The sequence below is a fragment of the Cottoperca gobio genome, chromosome 11 (assembly GCF_900634415.1).
Source record: "Cottoperca gobio chromosome 11, fCotGob3.1, whole genome shotgun sequence".
In the NCBI taxonomy this organism is placed as follows: Eukaryota; Metazoa; Chordata; class Actinopteri; order Perciformes; family Bovichtidae; genus Cottoperca; species Cottoperca gobio.
In genome coordinates, this window is record NC_041365.1 from 7,233,049 (window position 1) to 7,251,161 (window position 18,113).

An 18,113-nucleotide genomic window follows, 5' to 3' on the forward strand; every position below is an offset into this window, starting at 1 on the left:
GGTAGCACTGGCGTTGCTAACATAAGCATGATGCATTAACAGAAGAAATGTGTACAATATAGGGTGCAGTCAGGTTAGTGTGCAGGGACTATGGCGGTGTAAAAGACCAAATGTCTTCTCTTTCGCCACAATTCTCCTAATTCTAACCCTAAAACACAAGTTAAGGGGTTTCTCTAGCCTAGATTGTGACCGTTCTCAGTTCTATAAAAACGACTGTTTCCCACCACACTAATGAAGCTAAACGAGGTTTGTATGTTGGACTCACAAAGAAGGAGGTGTCCTGGAAGGTGGGGGTCTCCGGCGTGCCCTGGCTGTAGACTGACACTCGTCTCTGCAGTGCTGTGGCTTTGCTCACGTTACCAGACGACAGAGTCAGGTCCTCGACGTCGAAGGGGCTTTACGGGGGAATGAAAACAAGACACTTTATGCAATTGCTCTATACGGGATACGTCTATGTCTACCTACATGCACTGTATATGTGATTTCTTTTTTTCCACAGAGGACGATTTATTTGCTTAGTAAACTTCCATAACCTGTAATAACCTTATTTCTCCACCAGATGGCAGAAAACAATAAGTCATGTAGACTGAATTTAAAGCGAGGCTGATAACAGTTACAGATATACTGAGATACTGACTGTACATGAATCCAAATAGGTTTATTTTAGTGGACTGAATGTCAAATAAAACAAATGTCTGGTACATTTTAATGTAACTTAAGCCTCCCAGTGACAGTGCTACAGCTATCTTATTACCTATACTGTGTTTTTATATTTAGAGACTTGACACTGTGAATTAAAGAAAAGTTGTTTTTTTGCATGTCTCCACGGTAAACAAAGAATCCAAAAACGTAGAAAAGTCTTGATGAATTGAAATAAATGGCCAAAACTATATCAAAACATCCGTTTACAAACTCTCACACATCTCGTGCAGAATAATAAGTCTAATTTATCCAGTCGTATGCTCCTAAACACATGCTTTCTTTGTTAAGACCTTATTATTGCAAACATTTCTGTACGAGACACCCATTTACTTCAATTCATCAAGAATTGTCTTTGTGTTTGGATTGTTCGCTCACCACGGAGGCATGCGAGAACTATGTTATCTTCAAGAATTCGAGGTAACACAGGGCGAGTACAAAAGCTCACGTTGGGGGTGAAGTATTCCTTTAAAAAGAAATCAACTAATTAAATAACTACATAACATGCTGTACGTATAAAAGTCAACTTACTACCACGTGACCTCCAGGTTGAGTTTGATGGTTCCCAGGTCGTTGACGTCCACAGCCACCACCTGAGGCATGGCAGTAAAAAGCTCCTTAGTCTCACAGATCACGCTGCCCACCAGCATGTGAGTGGCCAGGCCTTTCAGCTCCGTCACCTGATTGAGGAACAAAGAAAACATTTATTTACTCCTCAGGTCAGGAAAACAATAATACATCTGACATCAAGACATAAGTCAGATGATTGTTGATGAATGAATTCAATAAGGTCATGACTTATAATCAGAATGATCAACAATCGGTCCTGGATATTGTGCAATGAGAAGCAAATTTGATTTTTTACATTGTTCTTTCCTTTACAAAGTACATGTTTCTGGATTTCTTTCACCACCTTGATGTTGATGAGGTCAGTGATGAGAGGCATGAAGACCATCTCGTCTCCGTCCCAACTTTGTCTGGAGTTCACCTCAATTCTTCCCTTCAACTTCCACCGCTGGCGACCGTACCGCATAAAGATCTAAAGTTAGGAAGAAATGGGAAGGCAGTGTAAAAAAACCCCCCAAAGATTTAATACACGATGAAAGCCTCATAGAATATACTTTGTGGCAAGACTTTAAATAACAATAAGATGGGTCCAATGGTGGAAGAAGTATTCAGATCTTTTACTTAATCAAAAGTAGCAATACCACGAGGTAGAAGTAAAAGTCCTGCATTCAAAATCTCAATTAATTTAAAGTAATAAAGTATTAGCACCAACATTTACTTTAATGCCTAAAGTAAAAGTGCTCATGCAGAATGTCCCATCTCAGAATAATGTTTCATATTAATTATACATTGATTTTTACTCGATTGGTTGATTTCTATTTTGAATTATTAATCTAAACCTGCAAAGTAACTTGTAACTAAAGCCGTCAGAGAAATTAAGTGCAGTAATATTATAGAATATAATAGCAGGATAAAATGGAAACAATCAAGTACACGTACCTCAACATTGTAAGTACAGTACTTCAGTAAATATATTTAGTAACTTTCCACCACTGGATGGTTTTTATTTTATCATTTCATTCTGCTGGGATCTACCAAACTACATTTATTGCTTTAACTAAATGGTTTTTCAATATTTCACACAGGGATTTCAACATGAAAGTACAGTTGTTGTAACAGCCCTGTGTTACATAAATAAAGAAGAACTTGCCTCATACTGGTCTCCAGGACAGAGCCGAGCAAAGCCCGCCAAACCTGTCAGAGAGGAAATTATAAAATAAATGTTGTTTTCAAGTGACTTTAGTATTTAGCTGGATTTACAATGCAGGTGTACAGTAGGTAGGTTGTGTAGTGATTATTAGTTGTCAGCTCATCACCAGAAACATGATTGTAAATCAATCAACATTGGTATGTGAATAAGTTAACTTGTCATTTTTCTCACCTTTCATTTTGATATGAAACTCTCCGAGCAGGTTCTCCAGTTCGCTCTCGAACGTGCCCATATTCTGCAGAAGGGAGAGAGATAACACTGATAACATAAACAGCCCTTTGTTATGCAAGACAATAACAACAATAGTAATCAAGTTATCTTGAGAGACTTTGACAAAGACAGTCAACAGTAAGCTGCAGAGAAGGCAGGACGGCTGGTGTAAGCCCTGCAGGCAGGGGATGACAGATATATGGGTTACTGGGATTTAAAGGTCACTCTGTAAGTACATGACAATACATGTCAGTCTTAACAAATGACAGCAAGCAGTAATCTGTATTAGATATTTAAGTATGTTGTGGATATTGGCAGCTGTGAGCCAATGTTTGATGCATATTGTTACATTTTTGATATACACAGACTTTTGATTGCAAGAACCCAGTAGTAGAAGCAACATGCTGCACCCCATTTCTCTGGTGCAGGTGTCGAGTCATTACACCTTTAAACACCGAGGGGGATTCTCTATGCCAGTACCTCAGTGTATTCCTTGTAGCGGCGGTTGACCTCTGCGATGCTCTCTTTGGTGCCTTTAGTGGAGGGAGAGGCCGAGAAGGCCTGCTTCATCCGGCTGGCACCTTCCCTCAGACGGTTCTGGATGCAGAAGGCCTCGTACAGCTCGTCCACCTGAAAGCACAGACAGAGTCCCTCCATCTTTAATAAATGTTCCACAAGAAAGGCCGAGCATACATCCAAACACATGCATCTCTCACGTCCATTAGTGAGCACACTCAGAAATGAAATTAAGCAAGTCTTTGAAGTTTTAAAACCCTCCATACGTTAAACATCAAAACATCCCTGGGCAGGAGGCACACTTCCCCAAAAACTTCCAACTGACATCTAAATTATTCTGGATGTGTTCCCATCTCACTGGGATTCATTCAAGGATGCCCAACACAGCTTTAGGCTTAAGCAGTAGTCAGCAATGGGTCTGCAACTGAATGAAAATTAATTTTTGAAAATGAAACACTCATGAAATGTATAAAAGGAAGGTCTAATTTACATTTTACAATGTTCAAACTCCAGCAAAGAGGCTGCCAAGGTAAAGACACTGAAAGGGTTGGTAGACAGGACAGTTATCAAGAGAGATAAGAGAGAGAGAGAGAGAGAGAGAGAGAGAGAGAGAGAGAGAGAGAGAGAGAGAGAGAGAGAGAGAGAGAGAGAGAGAGAGAGAGAGAGAGAGAGAGAGAGAGAGAGAGAGAGAGAGAGAGAGACACGACTAGATAAACTGAGGAGTCTGAACAGAGCAGATACAGCTGGTATGTATCAGTGTGACTGTTTTCTCCAGTGGCAGACGCTTGTGTCGTCCAAGTCTGCGAGCCCAGTGGGACACTCCCAAAGAGGGGGAACAACAGACGGCGTTTAGAGCTCATTTGGAGACGTTTGCCCGACTTCAGTTTGCAGCACTAGCCTGATCTAACCCAAAACCCACAGGGAGAGGGAACGACTGCATCAACATCCTGCTGTCTTACTGTGAGGCTGAAATGTTGGAGTTTCAACTGGCATGAAATCACAGAGATGATGTTGTAACCACAGCAGCAATAGTTATATTGGGCCCAACGGTGAGAAATTAACGTTTCTGGAAAGCCAAAGGTGATGGAGCTTGTGTGGTCTAAACTCTGTTGCTACTTTCCTAGTTTTTACAAGGTAGCTTTAGAATTCTTTATTTATTTTAATTTGATTCTAATTTCTTAATTACCTAAATGCATTTTCTGTATGTTTTCTAGTCTTCTCAGTGTGTTTTCAGTTCACGAGAGTAAATTGTAACATTTTGGTCGCCTGAAAATGTACGTTTTAGTGTTCGGTTGTACTTTGGTCTATCCTTTTGTGTTACTTCTGGTTTCAGAAAAAAACTAAACGCAACCAATGGGTGATATCACGATGACTAAGTCCACTTGTTATATACAGTCTATGTTCAAAACCAGATGGTAACCTGATGGTGGTGCTAGTGGAAAAATCAGAGGATCACCAAAATCAGCAGGATTCATCCTCTGGGGACCATGACTGTCTCATCCATCCAACAGTTATTGAGGAATTTTAGCCTCGACTAATGTATTGGATCAACCGGCCTACAGTGCCGACTGCTAGTATGGCTGAAGTAGTCACAAATGATCAAACTACATGAGTCAAATGAAATGATTAGCTCCCAGAGCAAAGTAAAAGTCCATTATTTCAATTCAAAGAGCGGGAACAGAAATTAACTTTTGCCAAGTCATTCTCACAGAAACCACAATTTACCAGCAGTCCAGATTTTCAGCATCCTGTCTGTAAAATTCCCTGCCTATCCCAAATTCACATATGATTGAAGTGGCAGCCAGGGAAAACAAAACACCTCTGGTGAGCCTCATCAAAAGGAAATATTGCAGACTGCCTGATGCGAGCGCTGAAATATTGATGCCTCGTGCTCTTTGTGGCACTCATTAGGGAGACATGGGAGAAAATGGGCCATTCTGGCTCCTGCCATACTAATAGCTTCTCTGAGTGTTTGTTTGTGTATCTTTGTGTCTGAACCATACACTGCCAGTGACTGTGTATGTGGACATGTTTACATGCATTGAGACATGTTGTGGTGGGTGGGCACATGAGGGTTTAACATGGTAAAAAGTGAAAGTGGGATGTTTCTGTTCCAGAGGATGAGTAACAGAGCCTGATGATGTATAATAACGTATCTGGGCATAAATGTATACAAAAAGCATCCACACCAACTCCACCTCAAACAAACCAGCACCCTCCCACCCCTGACTGGGACCCAGCCCCGTCTGTCTGTCTGTGGTATGTGGTGTATGTGGTGTATGTGGTGTATGTGGTGCATGTGGCGGGGCTGCAGCAGCTGAGCTGAGCCAGCTATAAAATACCTTCCAAACACAACTGTTATTCTCGGCTCTCAGTTTCGTGCAGAGGTGATTCAGAGCCAACAATCGACAGCTTTAAAACACGTTTGTTTACAATAAAACAAGGGGAAAACATGAGCAGCACACTCAATATTTGGTTGTAGAAGAAGTCAAAAAGGAAAGACATTCATCCAGGGTCATTAGCACTGATTAAATCAAGTAATACTACATTATAGAGCTCACATAAATGAGTGGACAACTACAATGAGTTATTCATTTGGAGAATATTATGTGTAACAAAAGTGTGCCTGAACAAACTGGGGCTGATGAATAGCCATCATTCTTCTCAGGCAATCAGTAATCATATCATTATCAGCTCATTTGGCTAATTTTTGTCCCTAATTACAATAGCCCCTTGCTGCCTTCAAGGAAATGTCCTTGTGAAGGTCAGCCAAACTCCACTCCAGAAGACGGCCATCAGCATATTGCTGCGCCTCGAGCGCATTTCAACCCAGAAGAAAAAAAGAAACGTAAAAGGCAAAACACAAACAAAGACAAGACCGAAACCTCAACACAGGCAGATGGATACAATATGCAATAAAAAAACAGACATTTACATATATATTACACATTGTTATATCTGGCATAGACATATCAAGCTTTATGACTGTGTATTTAATATTTTCTCGTCCGTTGTCTTCTTTTTGTATTATTGAATTGTTCAGAAGGATCTAAAAATAAACACATAGTAACATATTAACTTACAGTTGTAGGTTTAGGTTAATTAGAAAATGAATGAACACCATCACTATGAAAAAGCATGGCTCTATGTACAAATTAATATCCAGAAACTTACTTTAATAAATTGTATTATTGATCATATTTGTTCATGAACAATATCATTAATTTAATTTTCTACAAACAAACAATTACAAACACAAAATATGGCACCAGTGTGCTCATTAAAAGGGTTATTTAAACACAACAATCAAACCTGCTTTAAAATTCATCCCATAGAAAAAACATCTGAACCTTCTTAATTAACCAGATGTGAACAGATAGTAAATGTAAATGTATTCTGCATTGAGTCCTGTAGTGGACACAAAGTCCCCGTATTAATTACAGCTCAGTTGGCCGACAAAAAATTAATGGCTCAGAGACGCAGAGAGGGATTACGGGAAACTCTTTAAATGGGGAAATCAATTATGCCCGGGGTGAGGATAATATCGTGTTCACATTTATGAAGGGTGAAATATCCATTTTAACTTCTTATTTTAATTCCTCCCAAGCTAATCCTTGTGAAATTACAAAATAATAATAGTTGTTTGGAGGTTTGACAGAGCAGTCAGGGGTAAATGTGGTGTCTTTTTATTAAAGTATCCCTGGGAGTTTCGAAGGATTGTCTCAGTATCTACTTTATATCGGACTTTAAACTGCAGGATTTTAAACATGAGCAGAGAATCTTTAGGATATGGTAGGAATCCTCTTAAAATATGGCCATTATCCTGGATTGTAGGATGTAAAGTACACACACACACACGCACACACACTTTGCCAGAGGGCGAGTGATTATAAGCAGATTAAAACAGGCGGGCCACATCAAACAGCATCAAACACACAAGACCCTCTCTGGGGAACTGTGGGCTGGTGTGTGTTGGCGGCTAGATTAGTATTCAAGGGAAGAGAGGAAAGCAAGGCCCCATATTAAAAAAACAAAACAAAAATCACATGCAAAGTATTTACAATCATTCTGGATTGAATTTGCAACATGATTAACACACAATTTCTCTCTTTGTTGCAGGAAGAGGAGGCGCTTGGCAGCCGCTCTTCTCACCTTCATTCTCTGTCACTCATCTCCTTAATGATGCCCTGCTGAAACTAGCGGGCAACACACACACACACACACACTAGACCATATCTCATGCAGGACATCATAGGGGTTGTATTGGGCCACCTGCTTCCTCCATGTGTGCCAATTACTGCTGCAGACATCTGCAGGCAGTCAGCAGCACAAGCAGGAACAAAAGACGGGGCTCACACACACACACACACACACACACACACACACACACACACACACACACACACACACCTTGCTGATGGATGATTGCTAAGTCATCCCTCACGGCAGCTGTCCTGAGCACAAACTCTGACAACACTTACTTACTGTAGCTCACAGCTTCTGAATATATAACTGTGAATGAACACCGTAAGTGCCTGACAATGTTTTGACTACACACTAAAATATATTCAGTTTAATGAGAAAATCCTTACTGACTGATCATCCAACTTTCGTTTCCACACATTCATTTTTATATTAGCTGTTGCCCATTTCCTGCGTATTGCTCTACTGAGAGAGCAAATTCTTTCTCTGAGGTTCTCATTACTCTACTGATGGAAAAATATATTAGGTGACGGTGGTTTCTCCTTCTCTTTACAGGCCGATCAGCACCACTTCTCTCCTAAACACATCGACACGGCTGCGCCACAATTACGTGCGCTGTAAGCTTCATAATGCTCGACATCAACCGACATATACACCGACACGATATATCTGCAAATAAGTTAATATCGTTGATGTATCGCTCTAGCTCAACAAAACATATTAACCACAACCGGCTTTTCAAACTGATAGATATACAGTACACATATTTGCCTGAAAGCAACTGATAGACCTGACAACTCTGTAGAAATTGATAATTGAACAAACGCGTAGTTTAAGAGCTCTGTTCAAGGCTAATTATCAGACTATTGTAGGTAACACAGCATCAACTACGGCCATTCTTTATATAAGGATGAGGCCTGCTATTTGTGTGTGTGACAGTGTGTGTGCGTGTCTTATTTAATTTCCTGACGATGCTTTTGTGGTTGGCCGATCCTCTTAGTTGGACGTTCAGCAATTGATCTTACTCAATAGCCATCTGCTGATGCTGAGGTTTGGGAAATGGACCTTTTGTGTGAGAGTGTGTGTGTTTGTGTGTGTGTGTGCAAAGTCGATAGCTGTTTAAAGAGCAAGCAGGGGGCATCATGGGCTGCCAGTTGACTTGGCATTGGCATGCTTTTTATTAATGAATCCAGCATGCATTTCCTCTTCCCCATTTCCCATGTACTTAAAACTATTTAATGTGCAGCCAATAAACCGCAAAAAGTCAGACAGTCGATGAAAAGACGAGGGTTTGGAGTAGGAGCACTTGCACATATTTAGAATGAAAGAGCACAGGGAGTGCTAGAGTTAACTTACTTTTCAGTTACGCTTTTCGCCTGAAAAGATAAATCAGTCACTCCTTCACATATTTACAAGTGCGTTCAAATCTATTTTTGCACAGAGCCCGAAAGAACAGAAGAGCTACAGAGTAATGTTGGATGCTAAGTGGAAAGGCTTTGAGTGTGTGTTTATTTGAACTGCATCCTGTGACAAGCTCACAAGACAGAAAAAGCAATGAATCTGCTGTTTTCACTTTGTTATAAAAGGTCAAAGTTGAGCATGCAGGCAGATACGTCTACTGAGTTTCTAAGACAACATCAGCGATTGTCAAATGACTCTCAGACAATGTTTCTATGTTTCCTCCATCTCCCTCCTCTCATCTTCTCTACACTTTCGTCTTCAACCCTTTAGAAACACTTCCACAAATCTGTCTGAGGAAGGTTTCTTTGTCTTCTGTCGTATTGTTCTGTACATGTGTTTGATTTTGGACAAAGGTGAGTTTTTACGGTCTGTCAGGATGTATGTGAACATAAAGGGTTCAGGTCACCCAATAGCTGGCTCCTCTGTTCCCCTTATGACTTCAAAGGCTTCGTCTTGGAGTAACCATGGTTACCTTCAGAGCTGCGCTGTTTTTTGGGTGTGTGTATTCTGATTGCCTGCTGTCCCGACTGATTTGATGCGCAGCGAGGGAGACTATTACAAGACTACAAAAAGGAGATATGGAAGAAATGTCATAGAGCTGTGCAACCTTGGATGGGATTAATATCCCCAACTGGCAACCATGGAGGAGACTACAAAGGGAGGAAATAGGAAAAAAGTTTCCCTACCTGGCAACCTGTTGCCTTAGCTATTAAAAACAGCTGGAAACTTCCCTAATACATCAACACATGAACCAGATAAGAGTACTGCACCGGGTCAGGTAATCAGCAAAAAAGTTGTGTAACAGACAAAAAATGATATAAATTCTTGGTCACGAGTAAAAATTAACTGAAGGATTTTGCAATATTTTTAACATCTAAATCAGCTAATACTATCATGCATAATCAGCTGTTAGGTTCTTTTTTTATTGAGCTCTTGAGCGCAGCCAGTGAAAGACTTTAAAGTGAGTGACTATGTAGGCTGTGCTTTTAATAACCTGTCGGGTCGCGGGGCTTAATAATAATAATAATAATAATATAATAATAATAATAATAATAGGGTCAGGTCTGGATTTGACTTGGAGATAATGTAGGTCATGGATCGGATTTGCAGGTGCAAGCGGGTTTGCAAAAATGGACCCTAACCTGGCAGCCAACTTGACAAAGTCTGTTGAGCGTGGAGTAAAAACGTAACACGAAACCATCAGCCACTGTGGAGATATAAATGTCTAAAGAAAACAGTATTGCACCATAAATGTGAGGGCGTAGGTTTCATGGATATACAGTATATCTCAAAAGTGAGTACACCCTTTAGATTTTTGCAAATATTCTGTTATATCCTTTCAGGGGATAACATTATCCTACTGAAACTTTGATATAACTTAAAGTAGTCAGTGTGCTGCTTGAATAACAGTATAGATTTATTGTCCTTTGAAAATTACTCAGTACACAGCTGTTAATGTCTAAACAGCTGGCAACAAAAGTGAGTACACCCCATAGTGAACATGTCTAAATTGTGCCCAAAGTGTCAATATTTTGTGTGACCACCATTGTTATCTAGCACTGCTTTAACCCTCCTGGGCATGGAATTCACCAGAGCTGCACAGGTTGCTTCTGGAATCTTCTTCCACTCCTCCACGACGACATCACGGAGCGCACGGATGTTGGACACCTTGCACTCCTCCACCTTCCTCTTGAGGATGCCCCACATGTGCTCAATTGGGTTTAGGTCTGGAGACATACTTGGCCAGTCCATCACCTTAACCTTCAGCTTCTTCAGCAAGGCCGTTGTCATCTTGGAGGTGTGTTTAGGGTCATTATCATGTTGGAAAACTGCCCTACGGCCCAGTTTCCGAAGAGAGGGGATCATGCTCTGCTGCAGGATGTCACAGTATATATTGGAATTCATGTGTCCCTCAATGAAATGCAGCTCCCCAGTGCCGGCAGCACTCATGCAGCCCCAGACCATGATGCTGCCACCACCATGCTTGACTGTAGGCAAAACACATTTGTCTTGGTACTCCTCACCAGGGTGCCGCCACACACGCCGGACACCATCTGACCCAAACAGGTTTATTTTGGTCTCATCAGACCACAGGACATGGTTCCAGTAACTCATGTTCTTGGATTCATTGTCTTCAGCAAACTGTTTGCGGGCTTTCTTATGCATCGGTTTCAGAAGGGGCTTCTGTCTGGGGCGACGGCCATACAAACCGATTTGATGCAGTGTGCGGCGTATGGTCTGGGCACTGACAGGCTGACATCCCACTTCTGCAACCTCTGCAGCAATGCTGGAAGCACTCGCACGTCTATTTTTGGAAACCAACCTCTGGATATGACGCTGAGCACGTGGACTCAACTTCTTTGGTCGACCCTGGCGAGGCCTGTTCCGAGTGGAACCTGTCCTGGAAAACCGCTGTATGATCTTAGCCACTGTGCTGCAACTCATTTTCATGGTGTTGGCAATCTTCTTATAGCCAAGGCCATCTTTGTGAAGCGCAATAATCCTTTTTTTCAGCCGCTCAGAGAGTTCCTTGCCATGAGGTGCCATGTTGTCCAGCATTCAGAGAGAATTGTGCCCAAAACACCAAATTTAACAGCCCTGCTTATCATTTACACCTGAATCCTTGTAACACTAACGAGTCACATGACACCAGGGCGGGAAAACAACATCATTGGGCACAATTAGGACATGTTCACTATGGGGTGTACTCACTTTTGTTGCCAGCTGTTTAGACATTAACAGCTGTGTACTGAGTAATTTTCAAAGGACAATAAATCTATACTGTTATTCAAGCAGCACACTGACTACTTTAAGTTATATCAAAGTTTCAGTAGGATAATGTTATCCCCTGAAAGGATATAACAGAATATTTGCAAAAATCTAAAGGGTGTACTCACTTTTGAGATATACTGTAACATCAGTATACTATAAGCTGTAGGTGGGTGACTTCAACATTTGACCTAGAGAAATACACAACACTGAGAACATAAAACCCTTTGAAAGGTCTCATCAATGTGTCATATTAAGAGGATATTAAGCTGGGGAACATAGGACCTATGGGACATAGACACGCTGTCGTTTCCACCTTTCTCCAGTCCTGCTACGTCAGGCTTAGCTAGCTCAGCTAACCAGCTGCTGGCTATAGATTCATACATGATGGACAGATATGAGAGAGGTATTGACCTTCTCATCAAACTATTGGCAAGAACGCAAACAAGCACATACCCCAAATGTCAAACCAGTATTGTTATTTCTGAGCAACATTGGTGCAAGTTGGTAGAGTGTGTGTGTGTGTGTGGAGATGATTAAAGTGAAAGGAGGTACTGAGATGTGAAATCTTTCCAAGTATAAATGGAGAAAACAAATCGGACTAAAGACTCTGAAAAGAACCCCAAACAGACGGATATATTTAACGCATTGGCTGATATAAATCACACCAGTTCTTACCTTGCTCATGTGAAACTCCAGACGTCTCATGTATCTCTCAATGCTTTTGATTTGCTGTAGAAAGACAGACATCACAATAATTAACTAGTAAAGAGAATCTATAGACTTATAGGTCCATATTACAGGATATAATGAGGCACACTCTGCAAGCCTGTCACAAAGAAAGTTACATTTGTGATTAATAATGATCATTAAATGTATGTGACAAGTTGGCAACATGTTTAACTAAATGGTATCTGTTGTTTTTATATGCAAATACAGCTAAATCCTCTCCTGTCCCATCATACACTTCCTCTCTCTGTCCTCCTTTTTTCTGCATCATTTTCCTCAATCCCTTCAGCCCCTCACTTCTCCCTATTTTTTTTTCCTTCCTTGATCTCTCTTCTTTTTCATATCAAAGATTCCCCCAAGGCCAGCATACACCAAACTTGGAGCGGTTGTTACAGCAGACCCTCTCCTCCATCAACTCACCTTGTCAAGATCATACAGCACTCCCTGGAGAGAAAAAAAACACACGCACACAATCACAGTTAGTACCGAAGGACAACACACCTGAGAGTGCTTAAGAAATGCAAAGCAGGCTGTAGTTGTCTGGCATAAAAAAAAATCCTGTTAAGCCGCCTTTCCAGTGGCAGCCTTGCCTCTGCATGTGCACAATATGTGTGTAACTGTGTGCAGTGTAACAATTCAAAATGTGTTTGCCATGTGTGAATCTGACACTAAAGTCAACGTATTATTATTGTATGTGATGCATTATCATTAAAATGAAAAATAGAACGGAGCTGAAATCTAAAGTGATCAAAGTGATTTTGGACTTTGAAAGAAATAGTTTTACATTTTTGGAAATACACTTATTTACTTTCTTGCTGAGAGATCCACTCTCATGCGTATACGTTAAATATTTAACTAGTCAGCAGATGATTAGCTTAGTGATTAGCATAGCCTCACCGCAAACAGGGGGAAGCAGCTTGGCTTGGTTTAAAAGTTTGAAATAAATCTGCCTACCAGATCCTCTAAAGCTCTAAACCTTCATTTGTACACTTACATTTTTGTATGATAATATTTGTTACTTGGTGAGCTCTAGATCTGGATAGCTTTGGACAGAGCCAGGCTAGCTGTTTCCAGTCTTTATGCTAAGCTAACACTTATTGTCACTTGATATTTACAGTACAGACATGAGAGGGATATTGATGTTCTCAACTAACTCTTGACAAGAAAGTGAAAAGACATATTTCCTAAACTGTCCCTTAAGATTTGGGTGAGGCAGGACTTATCGGTTGCTTTTAATGTAAATTATTGTACGGTAGCGGTATGATCTCACCAGGCGAGAGTTCCTCTTCATGTCCTTCATCAGAGACATGAGTTTGTCCAGCTCTGTTTGATGAACTTCAAGATACTCACTATGGGACAAAAAAGAAAAACAGCTAAAAGATTAATACAAATTCTAAAAGAAGAAACTTTGAACATTTGATTAGTTGTGTAGAAGAGGAAGACATACGTTGCATTGCTCGACTGAGTGAAGCGTGTGTACGCAGTATAAGTGTACATCAGTGTTTGTGTTACTCACTCCAGGCCTTGTTTGAGTGCATTGTAAACTTCCTCCAGTCTTTTGGGCTGTGGCTCTCTGGAGCTGCTGCCTCCCTTGTGTCCCGACAGGTGGGTCTTCTTTGGCTTGGACTGAGGCTTCTTCTGCACCGCTGAGTTCCCCATGAAAGAGTTACACCTACACACAGACACACACATTAGTGAGTGCAACTGAGGGTCCTGTGTGCAGGAATTTTCTTAATCTTCTCTGCAATGATGGATTGCGATTCACATTTTTCCAAATTCCTTATCAAAAATAGGATACAGGAAGACTTTCTCTTCAACTAAAGACCTACTGAGATGTAAAACAGTGGTCCAGATAGTTCAGAGCAGAGGTTTACAAACTGTGAGTCACACCTCCCAAGGGGGGTGTAGGAGAGTTGAAGAGGGAGAGATGTTCAGACTAACTCGTGCAGACACAACATTACATCTCATATTAAATATTTAACATGGGATTTCTAAAGTATTGCAGATAACCTGGCCTGTAGCTGCCTATAATAATGTAACATTAGATGAAATTTCTGTATTCTTACAGCATCGTGAACATGCCCTTGGGCCAGTCTCAGTATGAATTCATCTCATCTGTCCGTTAACACCAAGATAACTCAGTCAAACAGGACACAGCTCAACAGCGAACATATCATTCAGCAAAAACCTGTCAAACATGCAAAAGTGAACACATGCAAACATGTGCTTCCCAACCCCCACTTTCTGTGTTTGACCTGTGTAAGGCTTCTATTTATCTTCTGCCGGAGTGGGCTTACAAACACGCACCTCAGGCACAATCACACTCCAGGCAATCAATGACATTCGAGTGCTCTTCTCTCTCATCCCCACAGACCAACAACAGCGGTACTGACTCAAGGGGGGGATGCCAACAAATGTGCAAAGAGTTAAATTGAGTTCATTAGATCAGTGGTTCCCAAAAGGTGTGCCGCGGCACACAAATCCCGGTGTGCCGTGAGATTTTGAAACAATTAGGCCTATTGCATTTGACTGTACACAAGGTTATGAATGATTTTTTATTTACTTCAGTGTTTCCCCTAGGTGTACTGCTCTGCAGGGTGCTGCCTGGGCTGGATGAGGTCCGTGTGTAGCGCAGATTTTTTAAGTTCTCTCCTCACCTTTCCTCCGCTCTGTCTCTGACTGTAAGTGTGTGTGCTCGCGCACGTGTGTGTGGGTTCGGAAGCGGAGGTCCGCCCTTCGCAAAGCAGAGAATGTAAATACGCAAAGCAACTGAAACGTGCACATAAATTAGATAAATAACATAAGCGTTTAGTTTATTTAATAAAAGAACACCTGTTCAATGTGAAAAGTGAGTTGTGAGTATAATTTAAAAAAACGTCTTGAATTACAGGGGGGGGGGGGGGGGAGCGCAGTGCAGGGAAACACTACTTTATCGATACTTTGTCCTACACACTTATTTCACAATATAGAAACAATAGGTATTTTATGCTTTGGCCTAAATATAAATAAAACAATCATTAAACAAAAAAAAGAAATCTGTCAAAGCGAACTCGTTTTAGCCATTTGCGCATGGTGGGAGATTCTCCCATGATGTCTCCCATGTCTCCCATGGTGGGAGAGTGTGACACATAAAGGCTCTCTGCTAGTGTGAAGGAGAATAGCTTCTTACAAGGACCAGGCTAAATAAAGGTTCACAGAGTGATAACAGTGACACTTTGTGTTAGAGAGGGGACTTTGCCTGGATATGAACACAGGTGTGCCTTGAGATTTTGGCTTGGTCTTTGGTGTGCCTTGGCCACAGAAAGTTTGGGAACCACTGCATTAGATGATATATTTATATTAAAAGGCAGCGTCAGAGGCTTCTTTAAATGGTATCATATGTGTACAAAAGGGCTGCAACCCATGATTCTTGTCATAAATGCATCTTCTGATTATAATAAATTAATTAACTAATCGTATATAACCCGTTTTTCTCCACAGTATATCCATCTCACATCAATCCTCTCTCGCCTTCACATTTCAGCTTTTAAAACCATTATAGATTTAGCTGACAAATGACATTTCCCTAGATTTAATGAAACGATCCCAGAGTCATATCAGGGACACCGCAACAACCAATTCCAACGCTTGGAAGGTGCCCCGTCTTGCCGCGTGCCCACGCAGCACAAGTTAGCTAAGCTGCCTCAAATGTAGGCCATCGCTGAATGAGAGCGTCGCTTAGCCTTGGGGTCACACACACACACACACACACACACACACACACACACACACACACACACACACACACACACACACACACACACACACACACACACACACACACACACACACACACACACACACACACACACACACACACACACACAGAATGGTAACTTGTCAGTCGCCCACACGCCCGAGTCATTTCAACCAATTGCCCCAACTACTAGAGCGAAAAAGAGGGGGAAGAGCATCTTCAAATAGCTTCTCTAAGCAGGACCAGGGGCTGCTGAAGAGGACCGGGCGTCGACAGCCAAAAGATTGCAACAGATATTTGTGAGAAGGTTTTGTCTTGTGATGTTTGAGTGAGAGCCGTCAAAGAGGAAGGAACGCAGATAAAATCTCTCAAGAACTTTAGCGATCTCCAACATCTCAAAACCTACTTCTGGCTATGAATGAAACACTCATCCAGCAACTGTGTGGTTATTCAATAGAGTGCCGGTCACCCCTTAAGAATTCAGTTCCTTTACAGGATCTGGAGACTTGCTGTGGCTCGCTGAATGTCTCAGATTATTCAGTCAGTAAATTCCTTCTTTGTCTGAGAGTGATGTTTGAATCTAGGTCTGGTTCCAGTGAGGTATTTCTGAAAAGGGATACTTTACAACGAAACAGCAAAGTGGCAAGCAAATAAAGGTTTTGTAAGAATTTTTACAAATTGTGTTGATGCCAATGTTGTCCGTTCTGCAGGGGTATGTAGGGCAGAGACTCAACAAATACATATTTTCATTACAAAGACACGATATTGAGCTAAATACTTAAAAAAGGTTTCCCAGAACTGACCTTTCTTTAAATCCTCTCTCATGGGTTTTCTTTTCTCTTCTACAAAATCACAGATTTTACATCGATTCACCAGGTGTTATGTTTGTATGTTATGCAAGTGAAGGAATGCCAGTGAAGTTACAATGGTTACTACTCTTAAAGCAGAATGTAAGTTTTACCAAAAGATAGAGGACTTTGTCTCGCTGTACTACAGGTCAGGTGAGGTTCATATTTAACACAATGTATACAATAAAAAAGCTAATAATCTAGAATACTTCTGCTGTAATAAATCCTGAGAATACTTGACCACTGTATCACTGAATAATAAGAGGGTGGTGCTGCTAAGACAATACTCGGTACATCACTACCTTTAAGAATACCATAATGATGAAACAACTCTTTAATGCCTGATCTACTGTTAACTATTTATTGGATGACCCTCCTTAAATGTTCATGATCATTAACATATTTTCTAAAGAGCTGCACCTCCAACATCAATACTGTTTCTGAGGATATGATATTTTAATCTTGGCTGTTGAAAATCAATTTGCCACCCTGACCTCAATTGTCATTTCAGAAATTAGTAACATCAGCTGACCACAGGTTAACAGTTTGAAAGACTTACCGAGAGCGTCGTTCCTGTAGCGTGCTGAAGCCAGCGAAGGACTGACTCCGGATTATGCCGTTGGGCCCTCCGGGGGAGTGGGTTCCGGCCGCCATGATCTCCGGGACTCGGGACGACACTCCTGGAGAAGAACAAACACAAAAATCCATTACCTACAAATCCATAGACAATATTTAGACACCTGGTGACGGATTCAGAATCAAGGTCAGTAATACATCATGGGTACAACAAAAGCATCCTATGAACTCAATTAACACCTGAAGCATGTCAGCAGGAAGGTTAATTAGAGTGCGGGGAACATTGTGCAATGCAGGACAAGGTAGGCACTGTTGGTAACGCTTGCTATGGACGAGCAGCATTCAGAGCCTGCACTAACACGTTTCGACTACTCTGGCCTACCTGTCACTACTCAACTGCAAACACACCTCAACTGTTACCGTTTCATGTTTTCCTCAGGCAGGTGTCACAAAACATGAGGCTTGTCACTTTCTATTAAATGTTTTCTGCATATTTTCTAACTGAAATAAGAGGTCAACCTCTGAAAAGGCATTTCATCAGACTGACTTTTTAAAAGCAATAGATGTAGTACAAGCACAATTGAGGATT

General features: G+C 41.2%; 1 protein-coding gene across 1 annotated transcript in view; it reads right to left on the bottom strand.

Annotated features, from left to right (window-relative positions):
• The window catches only part of ripor2 (RHO family interacting cell polarization regulator 2), a 60,448-nt gene that overhangs the window by 9,920 nt on the left and 32,415 nt on the right, over window positions 1-18,113 (bottom strand). The window contains 11 exon segments of the mRNA XM_029443903.1: window positions 266-395; window positions 1,231-1,379; window positions 1,613-1,738; window positions 2,417-2,460; window positions 2,648-2,711; window positions 3,167-3,316; window positions 12,314-12,367; window positions 12,785-12,808; window positions 13,635-13,713; window positions 13,881-14,036; window positions 17,508-17,628. Of these exon segments, the coding sequence (XP_029299763.1) occupies window positions 266-395; window positions 1,231-1,379; window positions 1,613-1,738; window positions 2,417-2,460; window positions 2,648-2,711; window positions 3,167-3,316; window positions 12,314-12,367; window positions 12,785-12,808; window positions 13,635-13,713; window positions 13,881-14,036; window positions 17,508-17,628 (1,097 nt within the window).